The sequence below is a fragment of the Antechinus flavipes genome, chromosome 2, assembly GCF_016432865.1.
Source record: "Antechinus flavipes isolate AdamAnt ecotype Samford, QLD, Australia chromosome 2, AdamAnt_v2, whole genome shotgun sequence".
NCBI classification, from domain to species: domain Eukaryota; kingdom Metazoa; phylum Chordata; class Mammalia; order Dasyuromorphia; family Dasyuridae; genus Antechinus; species Antechinus flavipes.
Window position 1 is genome coordinate 131,285,813 of NC_067399.1, and position 17,606 is coordinate 131,303,418.

Genomic DNA, 17,606 nt, shown 5'->3' on the forward strand with positions numbered 1-17,606 from the left:
GCCTTTTCAAGTAATGAAGTTTCTTTGTAAAATGAATCCTTTCTGAATAAATGTAAACCAGTCTCTTCAGTTACAACTTACTGATCTCACTTTTAAACTAATATTCCTCGAACCAGGGTCATCTCCAGTCATGTTGATCTATATCTTGCCAGTGGACCCAGATAGCTCTAGAGGAGAAAGTGAAGCAGGGGACTTTGTACAGCCTAAACTCACTTAAATCCAACTCATTTGCATCACCTCCCTGATGTCAGGACCTCTTAGAACCAACGACAAACAACAAATTTTCCTGGAGTTTAAGACAAAACATTTTAGAGACTCAATTTGAGTTTCTTTGCTTTTCTAACTGCCTGGATAATTTGTTCAAATAACTTTCTTAAATCCATTTTTGCTCCCTTCAACTTGTCTCTGTGGAGTTCCTTAGTGAAACATTGCTTACCAAATCTCCAAATCCATATTGTGCTGTTAGTATTGAAAAATTTTTCTCAAGGATGCATTCCAAAAAATTAATATGTAGCACAGAAGCAGTGTGATGTCATGGATACTTGGAAAGTTTCAGACATGTACTTGTTTCACTTATCAGACCAGAAATCAGTTTCACCAATTATGGAGAATTTTTTTGGTGTCTATTCTATTTTGTTTAGCAAGGCAATTGGAGTTAAGTGACTTACCCAGGGTCACACAGCTAGTATGTGTTAAGTATCTAAAGCCCAATTTGAACTCAGATTCTTCTGACTCACTTTGCCATCTAGTCATCCCCGTTTCATTGATTTACACAGGAACTGGCGCATTAGATTGTCACAGAATCAAACCAAATAACCAAGAAGGGCAGGAAAACTTAGCAAAACAAACTTTAACTTAAAAAAGGCAAAGTATTTCTCTTTAAAAGATCCTCATTGGATGTATTCTGATGGAAGTGGATTTCTCTGACAAAGAGACTTAACTGAGTTTCATTGGAGAAATGATGGACAGAAACAGATACACCCAAAGAAGGAATACTGGGAAATGAATGTGAACTATTTGCATTTTTGATTTTCTTCCCGAGTTATTTTTACCTTCTAAATCCAATTCTCCCTGTGCAGCGGGAGAACTGTTCGGTTCTGCAAATATGTATTGTATCTAGGATATACTACAACATATTTAACATATATAGGACTGCTTGCCATCTTGGGGGGGGGGGAGGAGGGAGGGAGGGGAAAAAAACAAAACATAAGTGATTGCAAGGGATAATGTCGTGTAAAAATTATCCTGGCATGGATTCTGTCAATACAAAGTTATTATTAAATAAAAAATAAAAAAAAAAAGAAAAATTACCCATACATATGCTTTGTGAACAAAAAGCTTTAATAAAAAAAAAATAGAAGAAAAAAAAATCCTCATTTCCTTTCTGACACACATTACAGCTACTGCACCTTGCTGATCTACACAATGGTTTCATTAATCCAAGGACCTAATAGTATCCCATAAACATCAATTAAGCCTGACAACATTCTAATTTATGAACAGGGAAACTTGGGGCGTCTAGAAACTGAGTTACCTAAAGCTCTAAAATGAGTCGGTGCCAAAGCTGGAACCAGACCCAGGAAGCTAAGATTCCAGGCCCTACCCAAGCCAGTGACAAGCACTTTATCTTTCAAATGGATAAAAAATTCATGTAAGTAACATACAGCCAGTATAAAGCTATTATTTCCTTTCATGGTCCTCTTTGAAATACAAAGGACAAAAACATTATCCCCTTATCCCAGGAAGAAAAACACACTGAAAAGGAGGTCAAAATGTGATCCTATCTGAAGTTTTACCTCTTTAATGAAAAAGCATATAATTTACGTTATAAAAGCTAATCCTATAAGACACTCCCTCAAAAATCCTCATATTATAAAGAGCTAAAAAATTGGTTTTCCTTCATTTTTTCAAAAATTTCAAAGAAAAAAAAGGGAGGGGGGGGGATAATAGAGGGAAGCAAGTTCAGTTCTTTAATTAAGCTCTGGAAAGTCTTTAAGTCATTCTTGACCAGCAGTCTGTTCCCTCCTCTGTAGTGTTGAAAGGAGCCCAGCAACTCAAAGGAGTATGCCCATAGCCTGTGACATTTTCTGCTGGGTGGAGTTATATGTTTGAAAGAACTCCTTATCGGAACAGTAAAACAGGTACAGGGGAGTTCAAAGAACAAAGCAACCTTCTGTAGTTTCAAGTAAGACTGAACTGAAAATACCAGCTGCCACAGGGACGGCACAGCCAGGATCAGTTGTGCCCAGTTATAAAAGCTTCTGCTTACTGGCTTCCTTGGGTTCAATAAAGTTTGTACAGCTTGTCAGTATCCGAACAGACACAGCCTGGGCAGTCCATTACACACTGTGCCCATCAAAAAACACCATCAGTGGAGGCCCAACTTTGGAGTTAATCCTATCAGCTGACATCTCAGCTAAGGCTGGACCTTTGGGGTAATAAAACTAAAGTGGGAAGGACTTTATAGTTACCTAATCCAACCCTCTCATTTAACATATGAGGAAATGCTAGTCAGGAGGACTCCTCAAATCCACCCTCAGACATTTAGTAACTGAGTGACCCTGGCCAAATCACTTTACCCTTATGCCTCAGTTTTCTCATCTGTAAAATAAGCTGAAGAAGGAAATGGCAAACTACTCCAGTATCTTTGCTAAGAAAATGCTAATTGGAGTCACAAAGAATCAGCATGACTGAAAATGACCTAACAAAAATGCTTTGCTCAAAAGTCTATGCTCTCTGCTTTAGGGTTATGCTCTTTTAGATCAGCGGTATACAAATAGAAGTCATTAAATCATACCTAAGAAGGCCACATACAGACTTGAATGTAACATTATCTGTTTTTTTATATTAGTATTTATTTTGGTAAATATTTTCCAATTACATTTTAATCTGATCTTGGCTACACTCTCTTTTCCTCCACAATAGCTTGACTGTGTTAAAATTCATCCTTGGGTTAAGCCTGATCCTACAAGCTGAAATAGTAAACAATGTTGTCCCTAACATCTTAATGCTGACTAATTTTTCACCTTTTTTCCTGGGAGATAAGATTTGTAAATATTGGTACATCACACATCTCATCTGGGAGTAAAAAAAAAAAGCCCAGAGAGAGAAATGAGCCTATAGTAAACAATCACCTATTTGAGAATTTTGTTAATGAATGACCTATGACCCAAGCTTATCATTCAAGAAATGTCCAGAAATCTCACTTTCATGAGCTCCAATGCATGCAAGATAACTAGAAACTAACATCTCTTTATTCTAATAGATACATGTAGTGGTTAGCAGGTTTGGTATCTATCTACTTCAGGTCACCTTCCATTTTCTTTGCCTTTGGTTTTCCAACCATTCAGCCTATTTTAGGACATTGCCCAGAAATTGTGCTCTTTAAAGAATCTTTTAGACCTAGCTAATTTCTGGATTCAGGATCCCTTAGAGGGTGTCCTCCACAAAATGACACATTCTGATTCACTCCTGCCCATCCTTAGCTCAAAGTTCCTAGTATTAGTATCATTCACCCAGATGACAGAACACAATTACAATTCAATCATTGATTGACCTATATGTGTTTCCCTTTATGAATAAGAACTCCAACAACTCATTCTATCGCTAGGAAAGAGAAGAAAGAGCATGATGTAAAAAATTCACGTCCATATAATTTTATACATTACTTGGTCATCGGATTGTAAACGGTTTTTTCCCCTCTTTTACAAAGGAAAAAAGTTTTTTTTATAGCTATTTTTGCAAATAATTGCCCCCTTTTATATTATGGAATTATAGAAATAACTTATTTTATTAACCATCCTCTCTCCCCCGCCACAATTCCCATTCTTTCCAACACACTCCTCCAACTCCCACATTTCCCCGTTCCCCAAACCCTTCTCTCTCTCTCCCTCCCTCTTTTCTCTGTTAATATCTTTTCCCTTCCTTCCCCAGCCAGGATCAACCACACCTTTCCCAATCCTAAGTGACCTCTGCTTCCTGTCTCCCCAACAACCACTATCCTCCTTCTTTCTCCGGACCCCCCTTCCAAGTTGCCCGCCACTTTCCCCTCCAGCTCTCCATCTCTGCGGACCCTCCTCCAACAGCACCCCAGACTCCGTTCAGCCCCTCCTCCATCCCCCTCTGGGGCCCAGCCCCAGCCCCTCCCCCTCCCGGAGGCACTCCCCCGCACGCCCCCTCCCCCGGGCGCTCGGCGCGCACGCACTGGGTTTTCCGTCGGCCCTGGTCTCGGTGCAGCTCCCGAAGGTCCACTTCGGCTCGGCCGAGAAACTTGTCGAGGCCGAGCAGGGCGCGGTGCAGCACAGTGAGCTGCAAGGTGGCGGTGTTCCCGGGTCCGGCGGGCAGCCCCAGCGGCGGCAGCTCGAAGGTGGCCTCCTCCCGCCACACCGGCGCGCCCAGGCTGCGCTCCGACACCGAGGTCGCGTACTTCTCCTTGCCCACCTGGATCAGCGCGTACGCGTCGCTGGTGCCGCCGGGGCCCTTGGCCCGCAGCCCCCGGGCCTGGAGCACCGTCACCTGCACGTGCGTCGGGGACCACACGGCCCCCAGGCCCCGGCCCCCAGCCAACAGGGACATGTTGCCGCCCCTGTGGCCGATGTCGGCGACGCCGCCACAGTCTATCCTGCTGCCGCCGCTGCCGCCCCCGATAATTCTGGCTCCCGGGTCGCTGCCCGCGGTCCCTTTAAAGCTTCCGGCCCCGCCCCCGCACGGAGCCCCGCCTCCCACCTGTCCGCGCGGCCCCCGCGGTATCTCCGGGAACTTGTTTTGGACCGAAATGACCCCGCCCCCTCCTCGCGGGCTGAGGCTGGGAGGAGAGGGCGCATCCTTAGGAGCTGAGAGGAAGAGCTATAGCTAACTCACTTAGGCAGCTCTCCTCTGAGCGAGGTCCCAGGCACAAGTCATCCCGGCTTTATTTACCGAGGGGGAAGTTGAGCTTCTCGGAGGTTTTAGGTAGAGCCTAGGAGGAACAGGAATCTGGGCTGTTTGAACACCGAGTCCGGCGCTCCTACCTCCAAACTAGGCTACCCGGAGTTATAGGCAACTCAAATTAAAACATTTATTTTTTTATTCAACAAATAGCGTAGAAGGAGATACAAAAGAAATGGGCCCTGCCCTCTAGAAGTTAATACAGTAAAGTTGGGGAACTAGAGAAATATACAGGAAATGAAGGAATCCGAAATTCTCTGCAAGCCGTAGTCAGATACCTGGGAGACATCTACTTGTACTCTCACTGTGGATAACGTTTCCCGTCATTTCTCCTGAACCCGGCTCCAGATAGCTTACTACGATAACCAAGGACTTCCTACAGCTAAAGCTGCTTGGAAAAAAGCACCGCCTCACAACCCCACAATGGAGCGCTACAATTCTAGATCACCGGCTCCTGGACAGATTTCCCAGGAGGAGATCTTATAGAACAAGGGAGGAGGAAAAGAAACCAGGTCATTTGAGTCTATGTCCTGGAGAATCTCCCATGAGCTCTCCAGGAAAACGGCAGGAGGCTTAATAGTTTTAATTTTTTTTCTCTTATGCATATGCGTTTATTTTTTTAAACATATTTCTTTACGAATCATGTTAGGAGAGAAAAATCAGAACAAAAGGAAGAAAACACAAGAGGAAAAGGAAAAAAAAGTGAACATAGCATTTGTGTTCTGTCTATTCAAAAGTTTTTTATCCAAAGCTACTAGGATTGCCTTGGATCACTGAACCGCTGAGAAAAACCGGCTTAGTATTTTTAAAGCTAGATATGATCTGCACCACTAGAGGAAGTGTCCATATCAAGGAGATCAGTCCTTCAGTATATATGAGAAGTATCCCTTTTACTGTTTTTACATTTTTCTTTTTTTGTTGTGAATTTATAGAACAGAAAATGAAGTTTGGGTATGAAATTTTCAACTTATTTATATTTTGTGACTTTTAATATATATATTAAATTTAACACAATAATAACAAAACTACCTCATTTGGCTATATCTCATTCTTTTTATTGATAGAACCCATGCCAGGGTAATTATTTTTACAGCATTATCCTTTGCATTCACTTCTGTTCCGTATATCTCATTCTTTATACTACTTTTTGTAAGTAATTCATTTGTAAGTAATACACAGTAGACTACTTGTGCCCACCATTTTTTCTTCCATTGCATTTTGAGACACCCATTTTGATTCTTTAGAGATTGTGTTGTCCCAGAATTCACACCTTACAACATGACTAGAAAAACACTTGTTGTAAAGAGATAGGTTTAAAGATGAAGTTTCACTTCATATCCTGAAAACTGGCAAAGGTGACCAAAGATAATTCATTCAATGGTATAGGAATTGTAGACAAATAGGCACAATAATGCATTGTTGGTGAAGTTATGAATTGGTCCAATCATTCAGAAAAGTAATTTGGAATTATACTAAGAAAAAAACAACAACAAAAATCAAACACATAACCTTTTACCCAGAGATTCCACTGTTATTCATATGCCAGTGGTTCAACGATATCTACAAAAATATTTATAGAAGCATTTTTTTTGGTAGAAAAGAGTGGGAAACAGTAGATGTCCACCAATTAGGGAATGGCTAAACAAATTATGGTACTTGCATATAAAAATATTACTGTGCTGTAAGAAATAATGACTTGTGAACATAGGAAGCAATTTAAAACTAGTCAAAGCAGGAAAAGAAGACAAAGCAAAAGAAACAGCTTCTCCTTTTTATACATCTATCGAGTTATCAATTTTTCTGATCTGCAGCTGATTACAAGATTTTATCATCTCAAAGCAAAGCCCTTTATTCTTGAGTCACATGTAGCCAAAGTTCTTTTGTAGTTTAACAGAACCAAGGACAACCCTAGACATGATTCTTGGAATGACTTTCAGTATATACATATATCAAGTGCTGATGCACAGGTTTAACACAATAGGATCCAAATCTAACAGTACTAATATCACTGGTGATGAAAATAGCTTATTATGGAAATGCAAATAAATTAATTCTAGTTTTCATCAATTTTTTTTTTTTCAGTTCTGTCTATAAATGTGCTTGATATTATATATCCCAGGCAGGGTTCACACCAAAACTACCTTACTTTTTGCTATTTCATGAAGTGATAGTGATCATAATCTTCTGTAATTCTATACTGTGGTCTTTTGGTTGCTATATCTCTACTTAGCAAAAAAGATCAAATATTTTCTGGCTAAGGTGATTTCCCGGCTCTTTTGTCTTCCTTGTGGTGACTATTTTATGTCAGTTTTTTTTTTTTTCAAGGAAATGATGGTAATACAGGTCAATATCTTTGGCTTGATATCATCTCATTTGAATAAGTGTAGTTAAACCTGTTGTATTTGTTCTCAGAGTCAATTTATTTTTTCTTCTAATATGATGTGGATTTTGACTTTTTGATCTAAAAATAGATCTGATATGATGAATAAAAAATAGTGTCTAATAGCACATAGACGCTGATTGCCATAAACCCCCACATCAATAACCAGTTATTTCCTGTATATCAAGATATACTTCATTTTTGCTACCACAGAAGTGCTGTTATGACAATTTTCATATAAATGACATTTCTAAAATAGTCATAGCAGCTCATTTTAGTGGCAGTTAAAAAAAAGAAAGTGGATGCCCTATTCTATAAGATACAGCTGATGTGCTGATTGATTTTGCTAAAACAATTTTTATAACTTTGTCACAAGGTATGACTTGATATATTAAGGAGAGTACAAGAATATATTGAGAAATGAAGTTCTCAATATAAAACAAATATTATATATAAACAACAATTAAAACAAAAATTAAAAACAATTTTTAAGTTATTGTCCTTGTTTCCTTTCTTGTCCCTTCATTTGTTGTTACCAAGGCTACCTAAGACCTCATTTTCCTTTGTCTATAATCAGTCACTATCTTCCAATCAAACGATTTTCACATTTATTCATGCTTCTCCATTACCACCACCCTAGTCCTAGCCTGGATTGCAACAATGTCTTAATTGATCCTCCCACTTCTAGTTTCCACCTCTACCTGCAATCCTATCTCCATATTACTACTTAATTAATCTTTTAAAAATTCTGATCTCAATCTGTTTTTCCTGAGTTCAAACCTTCAATTTAATTCCAGCTAGATAGTTAAATAAATAATTAAAGCTATTTGTTAATGGCTCTTCATTTGTCTATTACATCAAACCATAGAACATCATGATTGGGAGGAGATCTAATGATCATCTAGTCCATTTCACACATGCCTCTTAAATACTTTCTACAACCTCCATGATAAATGGTCAGTCCAAAAATTTTTAGTGATGGAGAACTTAGTACTGGCAGCCAATTCTACATAAAAATAATTTTAGTTGTCTGTTATACTAAACTAAAATCTATTTTGTTTTAACTCCCACCCACTTCTTAATACTACCTTCTAGAGCAAGGCAAATTACAGAGAAGCCAAATTCAATTAGCTTAAAGGAAAAACTTGGTAATTAAAGTTGTATAAAATTCGAATGGACTATCTTGGTAAGTCAGAATTCCTCATCAGTGGAGGGCTTTATTTTTGAAAGTCAAACGACCATTGTCAGGGATATTGTAATTGCAAAAGAGATTCCTGTTCAAATAAAGGACATACTAAAAGTCCCTTCTAACATTAAGAGTCTCTGATTGAATCCACTCAAAAAAGTTCAATCCTCACCTTAAGACATATACTTTATACATATACATATACATATACATATATCTGTTTCCTCCCCATTTGGGTTGCAAAATAGCATTTATGTACTTGCTCTTTAATCTGCAAATTAAATTAAAGAATCAACCAACTTTCCTTCTTGGCAACAGTTATGGTCAATGGACCTGATAATGAAGCTACCTCCCTAGTAAGGAAAAGACCTAGTAAGGAAAAGAGTACAAACTTCATGGAACAGATTTGAGAAAGGAGTTTATACCATGATTATTATCTGCTTCCATGAAACTTCACCTTTCATTAGGTCTTTTCCCAACTCCCTTACTCTTCCAACACTTAGTTCTCCTAAGGAGTTCTTGTAGGAGATAGTTCTCCTATATACATCAATACTTCAAGAATCTATGATTTCCCAAGGCAATCCCAATAAATTTGGATAGAAAATACTATCTGCATCCAAAAAAAAAAAAAAAAAAAAAAAAAAAAACCTATGGAAATTGAATAACACATCCTATGTTCACTTTTTTCTTTTTTTCTTTCTCATGGTTTTTCCCTTTTGTTCTGATTTTTCTTTCTCAATATGACTCATAAAGAAATGTGTTTAAAAAAAAGTTAATATATATGTATAACCAGAAAAAAATAAAATAATTTTTAAAAAAGAATCTATGATTTCAACAATGTGAATACTGAAATCTTCATATAATCTCAGTGGTAAGAAAAGGTCAATAAGTCTTCATGAAATCACCAAAAAACTAATTATATTATAGCAAACCTGTCTCCTATGGTTGGAGTATTCTCCCTCCTTCATTATAATTATTGACCTCCTTAACTTCCTTTAAGTATCAATTAAAATCCTGCTTTCTACCATAACAAGCCTTCTCTAACCAATCAGTTCTCTTCCTTCACTCTGTTAATGATTTCCCATTTATCTTATATATAGCTTACTTTGTATATATTTGTTTATATGTTGTCTAGTGTATGATGTAACCTTCTTGAGAACAGGCCTTATCTTTTAGCTCCCCAACCTTAGCACAGTACCTGTCACATAAAAGGTGCTTAATAAATGTCTATTGATTGAATGAATTAACCTGCTTAGACTGAAGTAGACTTATTAGTTCTCCCACAAAAATCAAACATACTGAGCACTTGTTATATGCCAGGACTATACAAGTCACTGTGGCTACAAAGAGAAAAATGAAACAAGTCCCTGCTTTCAAGTTGCTTATATTCTACAATTGATAACTCATTTCTGGATTGTAACAGAGTTTTTTCTGCACAGTTCAACCAATCACAGCCTCATGTCTCCTACTGGGATCTTCTTTGAGAACCAAAGATCACTTCTGTACCAAAAAGAGACAGCAGAGTCTCTCACATATAAGTGCAAGGTCTCCTATATATAAATGTTTAAAACAGCTTTAATAAAGAGCTGAAAAAGCTGGCTGGGTGACAATGAAATTTGAGCTTTCCTTTTATAGGTAGTGTCTTGTGTCAAAAATTAGCTGGGTTTGAGGTAATTGGGATCATTTTTTTTTGAAATCAGTAAGAATGGAGTTGAGGGAAAGGGACAGACATATTTAGAAATGAAGATGATGTTAAAAAAAAAAATCTAAATTTTTAAAGTGTGAAAGGAGTGGAGAATACTGGCTATTTCTGAAGAGGGACAGTTAGAGGGAGTTATTCAGGGAAGACTGGATCCAGCAGTTCCAATTGCTGACACTATTAGGATAAAGTTTATTTCCTTCATTCCATCTTCTTGCTTAGAATACTGTCTTCTCTTCTCTCTCTGCCTTCATTTTTTTTCCTACAGGTTCCACTCCAGAAAGCTATTTCATTGAGCTTGACATCTCCACATTTTTCAGGCACTGAGTCAGAGCTCAAGGATGTGTGTTCTGCAGGGTATTCACAGAGCTGGTACCTCAGCATGGCCACATTCTTCGCTGTTACCCCATAGGTCCCCTAATTCTGGGGGTGCAACACCAGGGACGACTCAGATCAGGCTCTTCCAATAAATTACAGGATTGTTTACGAACACCTCCTGTGGGTGGGGGAGGATGAGAGCTCTTTTGCCCTGCCCTTGTTCTTTGACCGAAAGAGGAAGATAGTTTCAGCCAGCCCAGAGCACCTGGGCAAGGTGCCCAGCAGGTTAGACTGGAAAAGTTGTCCTCTTACAGCAACAGAAATGAGAGTTCCTGTGTTCCAAACAAGTGCAGTTCTTTCATATACATAACACAACAGCAGTCTCCCAAGTCTTTTCAGTTGTGTTTTCATTGTAGGTCACATCAGAAATTCATATTGTGTGGGTTCCATGGATTTCTTTTTCAGCAATTTCAAGAAAAAGAATATTCCTTCATTGAACTGGCTGAACCAAATCATTCTTCCTAGTTATGTCACTCAGCCAGAAATTTCAGATGGTTAAATCCTAATGATGGTGTCCCATCATCCAGCTCTACATCCTGTGATTCATCTTATAGTTTAAAACTGCTAGCTAAAAAAAAAAATTTTTTTTTAAGTTTTTCTAAAATTCTGAGACAGATTATCTCTGTCCCTGAGGAGTTAGGCTCCAGAACCGAAATTTTAAGACTAGGGTAGAGACTCTCCTAATAAAGAAATAATCTATAGAAGAAATATTTCTGGGCCCTATTAAGGGTGGACCACCAAACACTGGGAAATGAATATAAACTGCTTGCATTTTTGTTTTTCTTCCCGGGTTATTTATACCTTCTGAATCCATTTCTCCCTGTGCAACAAGAAAACTTTTTGGTTCTGCACACATATATTGTATCTAGGATATACTGTAACCTATTTCACAAGTAAAGGACTGCTTGCCATCTGGGGAAGGGGGTAGAAGGAGGGAGGGGAAAAATCAGAACAGAAGTGAGTGCAAGGGATAATGCTATAAAAAATTACCCTGGCATGGGTTCCGTCAATAAAAAGTTATTAAAAAAAAAAAAAAAAAAAAAAAAGGATGGACCACCAATTGCCAATGATACTCTCCTTATCACAGTCCCTAATAATAAATACAAAAACAGGAAAATCCTAGCTGGGCTTCTAGGGGTCTGGGGCTAACATTTCCCCAAACGGGAATAGTTAGAAGAGAAGGGGTTGGGATCAGTGATACAATGGCTGGGTTGTGTGATCTTCCTCCCAGGGCTCCAGGGTGTGGTGCGGCATTGGAGACTACTTAGTCATTTGTGCATTTAGTAAACACGAGCCTAGCATTTCTCCAACCAGGTCCCTCTTCTGCCCTTTATACTGCCTATAACTTCACTTTAATTTAAATCAATTGAAAATTATTTAAGAAGAGCACCTTTCCTAGTTCTGAAGGATACAGTTTAAATAAAACATCATGCCTGCCCTCAGGGAGTTTACACACAACTTGCATGGATTCTTTTTTTTTTTTTTTTTAATTAAAGCTTTTTATTTTCAAAATATGCATGGTGCAGTGGGATAGAGTACCAGTCCTGAAATCAGAAGGACCTGAGTTCAAATGTGGCTTCAGACACTTAACACTTCCTAGCATGTGACCTTGAGTAAGTCACTTAACCCCAATTGCCTCAGGAAAAAAAAAAAAAGGCCAGGGTCTCCCATTATATCTAGGGCCTTTTCCAGTCTTGCCACAGGACTCAGATGGCTCTGGAGGGGAAAGTGAGGAAGGTGACTTTGCCCAGCCTTTCCTCACTTAAATCCAATTCACTCAAATGTCTCCTTTCTGATGTCATGGTCTTCTTCAAGAAAAAAAGACCAACAACAACAAACAATCTATAAAACAGGATAATATTTATATTATTCTATGAGTATACTGAAATCTGTTTTTTTAAATTAAAGCTTTTTATTTTCAAAATATATGTATGGATACTTTTTCAACATTGATTCTTGCAAAACCTTGTGTTCCAAATTTTTCTTTCCTTCTCCCCATTCCCTCCCCTAGATGGCAAGTAATCAAATATATGTTAAACATGTGCAATTCTTCTATACATGTTTCTATAATTATCATGTTGTATAAGAAGAATCAGATCAAAAAGGAAAAAAAGCGAGAAAGAAAACAAAATGCATGCAAACAACAAAAAGAGTGAAAATGCTATGTTGTGATCCACGCACAGTGAAACCCTTTCTTTAGCCCCATATGTAACATTAAGACAAACCTGTGGGAGCAAATTTTTGAAAAGCATATATAGGAAAAGTTAAAGATCTAGACAATCAGATAAATTTTCTGTGGCTATTTGTTTACTCTGTAAATTTGTAAATTGTAGAATTTGATTGAAAGGGAGTTTCAAGATCACTGAAGGCAACCTCCTACTTTATGCAACCTAGAGAATGTTTTTTATACAGTTCTCAAGGGGTCATTCTGTCTCAGTTTGAAAAACTCAAGCAATAGGGAACCTACTATCCCGTAAGGCAGTTCATTACATTTTAAGAAAATCCATCAATCAGTCAGCATTTATTAAGTGCCTACTATATGTCATATACTATGCCAAGCCATAGAGGGATGCATTACAAAAGGGAAAAGACAATGCTTTGCCTTCAAGGAGATCATAGCTAATGGGGGAAACAACAAACAAATATGTGTAAAAAGGAAAGGCAAGAAATAGACAATTATATAGTCCCTAACATAGGCCAGACACTGCTAGCCACTCTAAGGTGAGTGTTGTTATCATTCCCATGTTCTAATGGCAACTGAACTATGCTACAAGAACTTAATGCTCTTTCCTGGGATGCAGTGGGAGAGGAACTCTGTATACTTGTGCTTATGTTTTGGTGTTAAAAAACATTCCTTTGGGCTATCAAACTGTGCATACCCTTTGCTCCAGCAGTGACTCTACTGGGTCTGTATTTCAAAAAGATCATAAAAGAAGGAAAAGGACCCTCATGTGCAAAAATGTTTGTGGCAGCCCTTTTTTGTAGTGGCAAGAAATTGGAAATTTCCATCATTTGGAGAATAGCTGAGTAAGTTATGATATATAAATGTGATGGAATATTATTGTTTAATAAAAAATGATGAGCAGACTGATTTCAGGAAAAAGCCTGGAAATACCTACATGAACTGATGCTAAGTGAAGTGAGCAGAACCAAGAGAACATTGTACACAATCATAGCAAAGTCATATGGTGATCAACTATAATAGATTTAGCTCTCAAAGACTTGGGATGGAAAATGCTATCCACATCCACAGATCTATGGAGACTGAATATAGATTGAAACATAGTATTTCTGTTTGTTTCTTTCTTGTGTTATTTTTTCTCTTTTGATCTGATTTTTCTTGTACAGCATGACAAATATGGAAATATATTTAAAATGATTATACATGTATAACCTCTATCAGATTGTTTGCTGTCTTGAGGAAGAGAAGGTAAAGGAGGAAGGGATAAAAAATTTGGAATGCAAAATCTTACAAAAATGAATGTTGAAAACTATCTTTACATGTATTTGGAAAAATAAAATACTGTTAAAAATACTTCTTTGTAAAACCTCCTTTCTTATATACAGTTGAAGAAACTGAGGCAAACAGATTAAGTGACTTGCCCAAGGTTACACAGAAAGTTAGGAAGATTCAATTTGAACTCAGGTTTTACTTAACTCTAGGCCCAGTGCTCTGGTAGCCATAAATAGGAAATAATTAATAAAGAGAAGGGACTAGAATTAAGAGGTATCAGGAAAGGCAGTCAATAAGCATTTATTAAGCATCTACTATATACCAATGGAAGGCAGCTAGGTAGCTTACTGGATAAAATGCCAGGCCTGCAGTCAGGAAGATATGAGTTCAAATTTGACCTCATTCACTCATTAGGTGTGTGATCCTAGGCAAATCATTCAACCTCTGTTTGCCTTATTCCAGTGGAGAAGAAAAGAGCAAACCACTCCACTATCTTTGCAAAAAACAAAAAACAAAACTTCATGTTGACCTAACAATACTACTACCAGGCATGAATCTCAAAAGTATTTGTTTGTTTGTTTGTTTTAAAGAAAAGAACTCATATGTCCAAAAATATTTATACCAGCTGTCTTTTAAAAGCAAAAAAAAAAAAAAAATGGGAAACTGAGAAAATGTCCATCAATTAGGGAACGGCTGAATAATTTGTGGCATGTGATTATGGTGAAATATTATTGTGCTATAAGAAATGATGAGCAGGATGCTCTCAGAAAAACCTGGAAAGTCCTCCATGAATTCAAACAAAGTAAAATGAACTATGTACAAAGTAATAGCAATGTTGTGGGATGACCAGTTATAAATGGCTTTGATATTCCCAGCAATACAATGATCCATGACTACTTTGAAGGACTTATGGTATAAAATCCTATCCATACCCAGAGAAAGAACTGATTGTGTCTGAATATATATTAAAACATACTCTATCTTTTTTACTTTATTTTTCTTGAGAGTTCTTTCGGGGGAAAATGAAGAAGATATATATTTTCTTTCACAACATGACTTTTATGGAGAAAAAAAAGAAAAATAAAAATTCTTAGACAATACTGGCTTGCTAGGGTCCACAGAGTCAAAAACAATCAGCCATGATTGAATGATTAAATAATATGTGCCAACATATATTGTGCTATGAGCTAGGATCCCAACTTCAAAAAGGATCTTTTTTTTTTTTAAACCATTATTTATTTATTTATTTGCAAAGCATGTCCATGGGTAATTTTTCCAACATTGACCCTTGCAAAATCTTTTGTTCTAGATTTTCTCTTCCTTCCCCCTACCTTTCCCCTAACTGGCAGGCAGTCCAATATATGTTAAATATGTTGAAACATGTTAAATCCAATATATGTATACATATTTATACAATTATCTTGCTGCACAAGAAAAATCAGATCGAGGACAAAAAAAAAAAAAAAAAAGCCTGAGAAAGAAAACAAAATGCAAGCAAATAACAACAAAGAGAGTGAGAATGCTATGTTGTGGTGCATCCTCAGCTGCCATAGCCTTATCTCTGGGTGTAGATGGCTCTCTTCATCATAAGATCTGAATTATCTCATTATTGAAGAGAGCCATTTCCATCAGAATTGATCGTTGAATAGTCTTGTTGTTGCTATGTACAATGATCTCGTGGTTCTGCTCATTTCATTTAGCATCAGTTCATGTAAGTCTCTCCAGGCCTCTCTGAAATTATCTCGTTGGTCGTTTCTTACAGAACAATAATATTCCATAATATTCATATACCAGAACTTATTTAGCCATTCTGCAATGACGGGCATCCACTCAGTTTCCAGTTTCTGGCTACTACAAAGAGGGCTACCACAAGCATTCTTGCACATACAGTCTCTTTCCCTTCTTTAAAATCTCTTTGGGATATAAGCCCAGTAGTAACACTGCTGGATCAAAGGATATGCACAATGTCATTTTAGCCAATCTGACAGGTGTGTAGTGGTATCTCAGAGTTGTCTAAATTTGAATTTCTCTGATCAATAGTGATTTGGAGCATCTTTTCATGTGACTACAAATAGTTTCAATTTCTTCATCTGAAAATTGTCTGTTCATATCCTTTGACCATTTATCAATTGGAGAATGGCTTGAATACTTGGCTTGGATACTACCTATCCAAGAGCACTTGGTATTTTTCCAGTTGCTTAGATCTGATTTTATTTGTGTGGAAAGTGTTTTCTAGTTTTGCTCACATAGTTCTTGACTTTCCCTTGGCAGATAGATTCCCCAACATTTTATACTATCAACAGTTATTTTAAATGGAATTTTTCTTTGTATCTCTAATTGTTGGATTTTGTTAGTGATATATAAAAATGCTGATGATTTATGTGGATTTATTTTGTATCCTGCAACTTTGCTAAAGTTGTGGATTATTTCTAACAGTTTTTTAGTTGATTCTATAAGGTTCTCTAAGTATACCATCATATCATCTGCAAAGAATGATAATTTGGTTTCTTCATTACCTACTCTAATTCTCCAAAAGGATCTTTCTTAAGGATCTTTCATTTTCATGGAGGAAAACAAAAACACACAAAAGGAAGTTGAAAAATAGTTGTGATGGGTGAGGGACAGAAAAAAAGTATTCTAATTATTAGAAAATTATCCTATATGTTGACTACAAATCTGCTTTTCTATAACTTGGGTAATGGGTGTAGGAAAAGTGAAAAAAAAAAAAGGCATTGGATTTGGAGTCAGAAGATTTGGATTCAAATTATAGCTCTGCTTCTTACTACCTATTTGAATTTGGGGAAATTACTTCATCTCCTTACTATAAAATGAGAATGTTTAACAACTTCTGCCATCCCTTCTCACTCTAAGTCTATGGTCCTATGACCACTCATTGGTCCTAGTTCTCTTTTCTGGAGACAGGAAATCAGAATCATAGAATATATGTGATTATCATAGATAATCACAGAAAGAGATATCAGAGGTCACATCAGAGGTCAGTGTACATAGGAACAAGAATGATCTTTACAAATAATCATTTAGAAGCCCTCTGGTGAAGGGAAATCACTACCAAGTCAGTCCATTTTGGATAGTTTTAGCTGTCAAAGGAAAGGTAGCACCATTAGGCAAACTGGGACCTAAAACATGCTACCGAGGTCAGCCTTGGAGACATATACTTCAAACCAGCCTATGTGTACTTGTACAGATAAGTTGATGATCTGAATCAATGGAAGGAGTGTGCACACTAGGAATTCTCTATATCATGAAAACACAGGTCTGGAACCTCTCTCCCCTCAAAGAACAGTTATTAAGTTCTTCCTTTTATTGATCCAAATTTTACCCAATAATCTTAATTCTACCTTCCAGAGCCGAAGGAAAAAATCCGACTCCATCCCTTTCACTTGATAGCATTTCAAATAATTGAAAACAATAATCGTACCTTGTCTCCTACTACTCTTCTCTCTGTCTCCCATTCCTTCAGCCAATGATAATATGGCAAAGTATCTAATGCTCTCACCATCCTACCTGTTCCCCTTTGGGATAAATTTCAGTTTGCCAATGTCCACTTAAAAATATGGTATCC

At 37.4% G+C, this 17,606-nt stretch overlaps 1 protein-coding gene across 2 annotated transcripts in view; it reads right to left on the reverse strand.

Annotated features, from left to right (window-relative positions):
• The window catches only part of RAB11FIP1 (RAB11 family interacting protein 1), a 64,945-nt gene that overhangs the window by 32,044 nt on the left and 15,295 nt on the right, over positions 1 to 17,606 (reverse strand). The window contains exon 1 of one of the 2 annotated variants that reach the window (XM_051975514.1): positions 4,205 to 4,659. The exons of the other annotated variant lie outside the window; for it this stretch is intronic. Coding sequence (XP_051831474.1) covers positions 4,205 to 4,575 — 371 coding nt within the window. The 5' untranslated portion in view covers positions 4,576 to 4,659. Of the gene's footprint in view, positions 1 to 4,204; positions 4,660 to 17,606 lie in introns of those variants that run through there. 2 annotated transcript variants of the gene reach the window in all.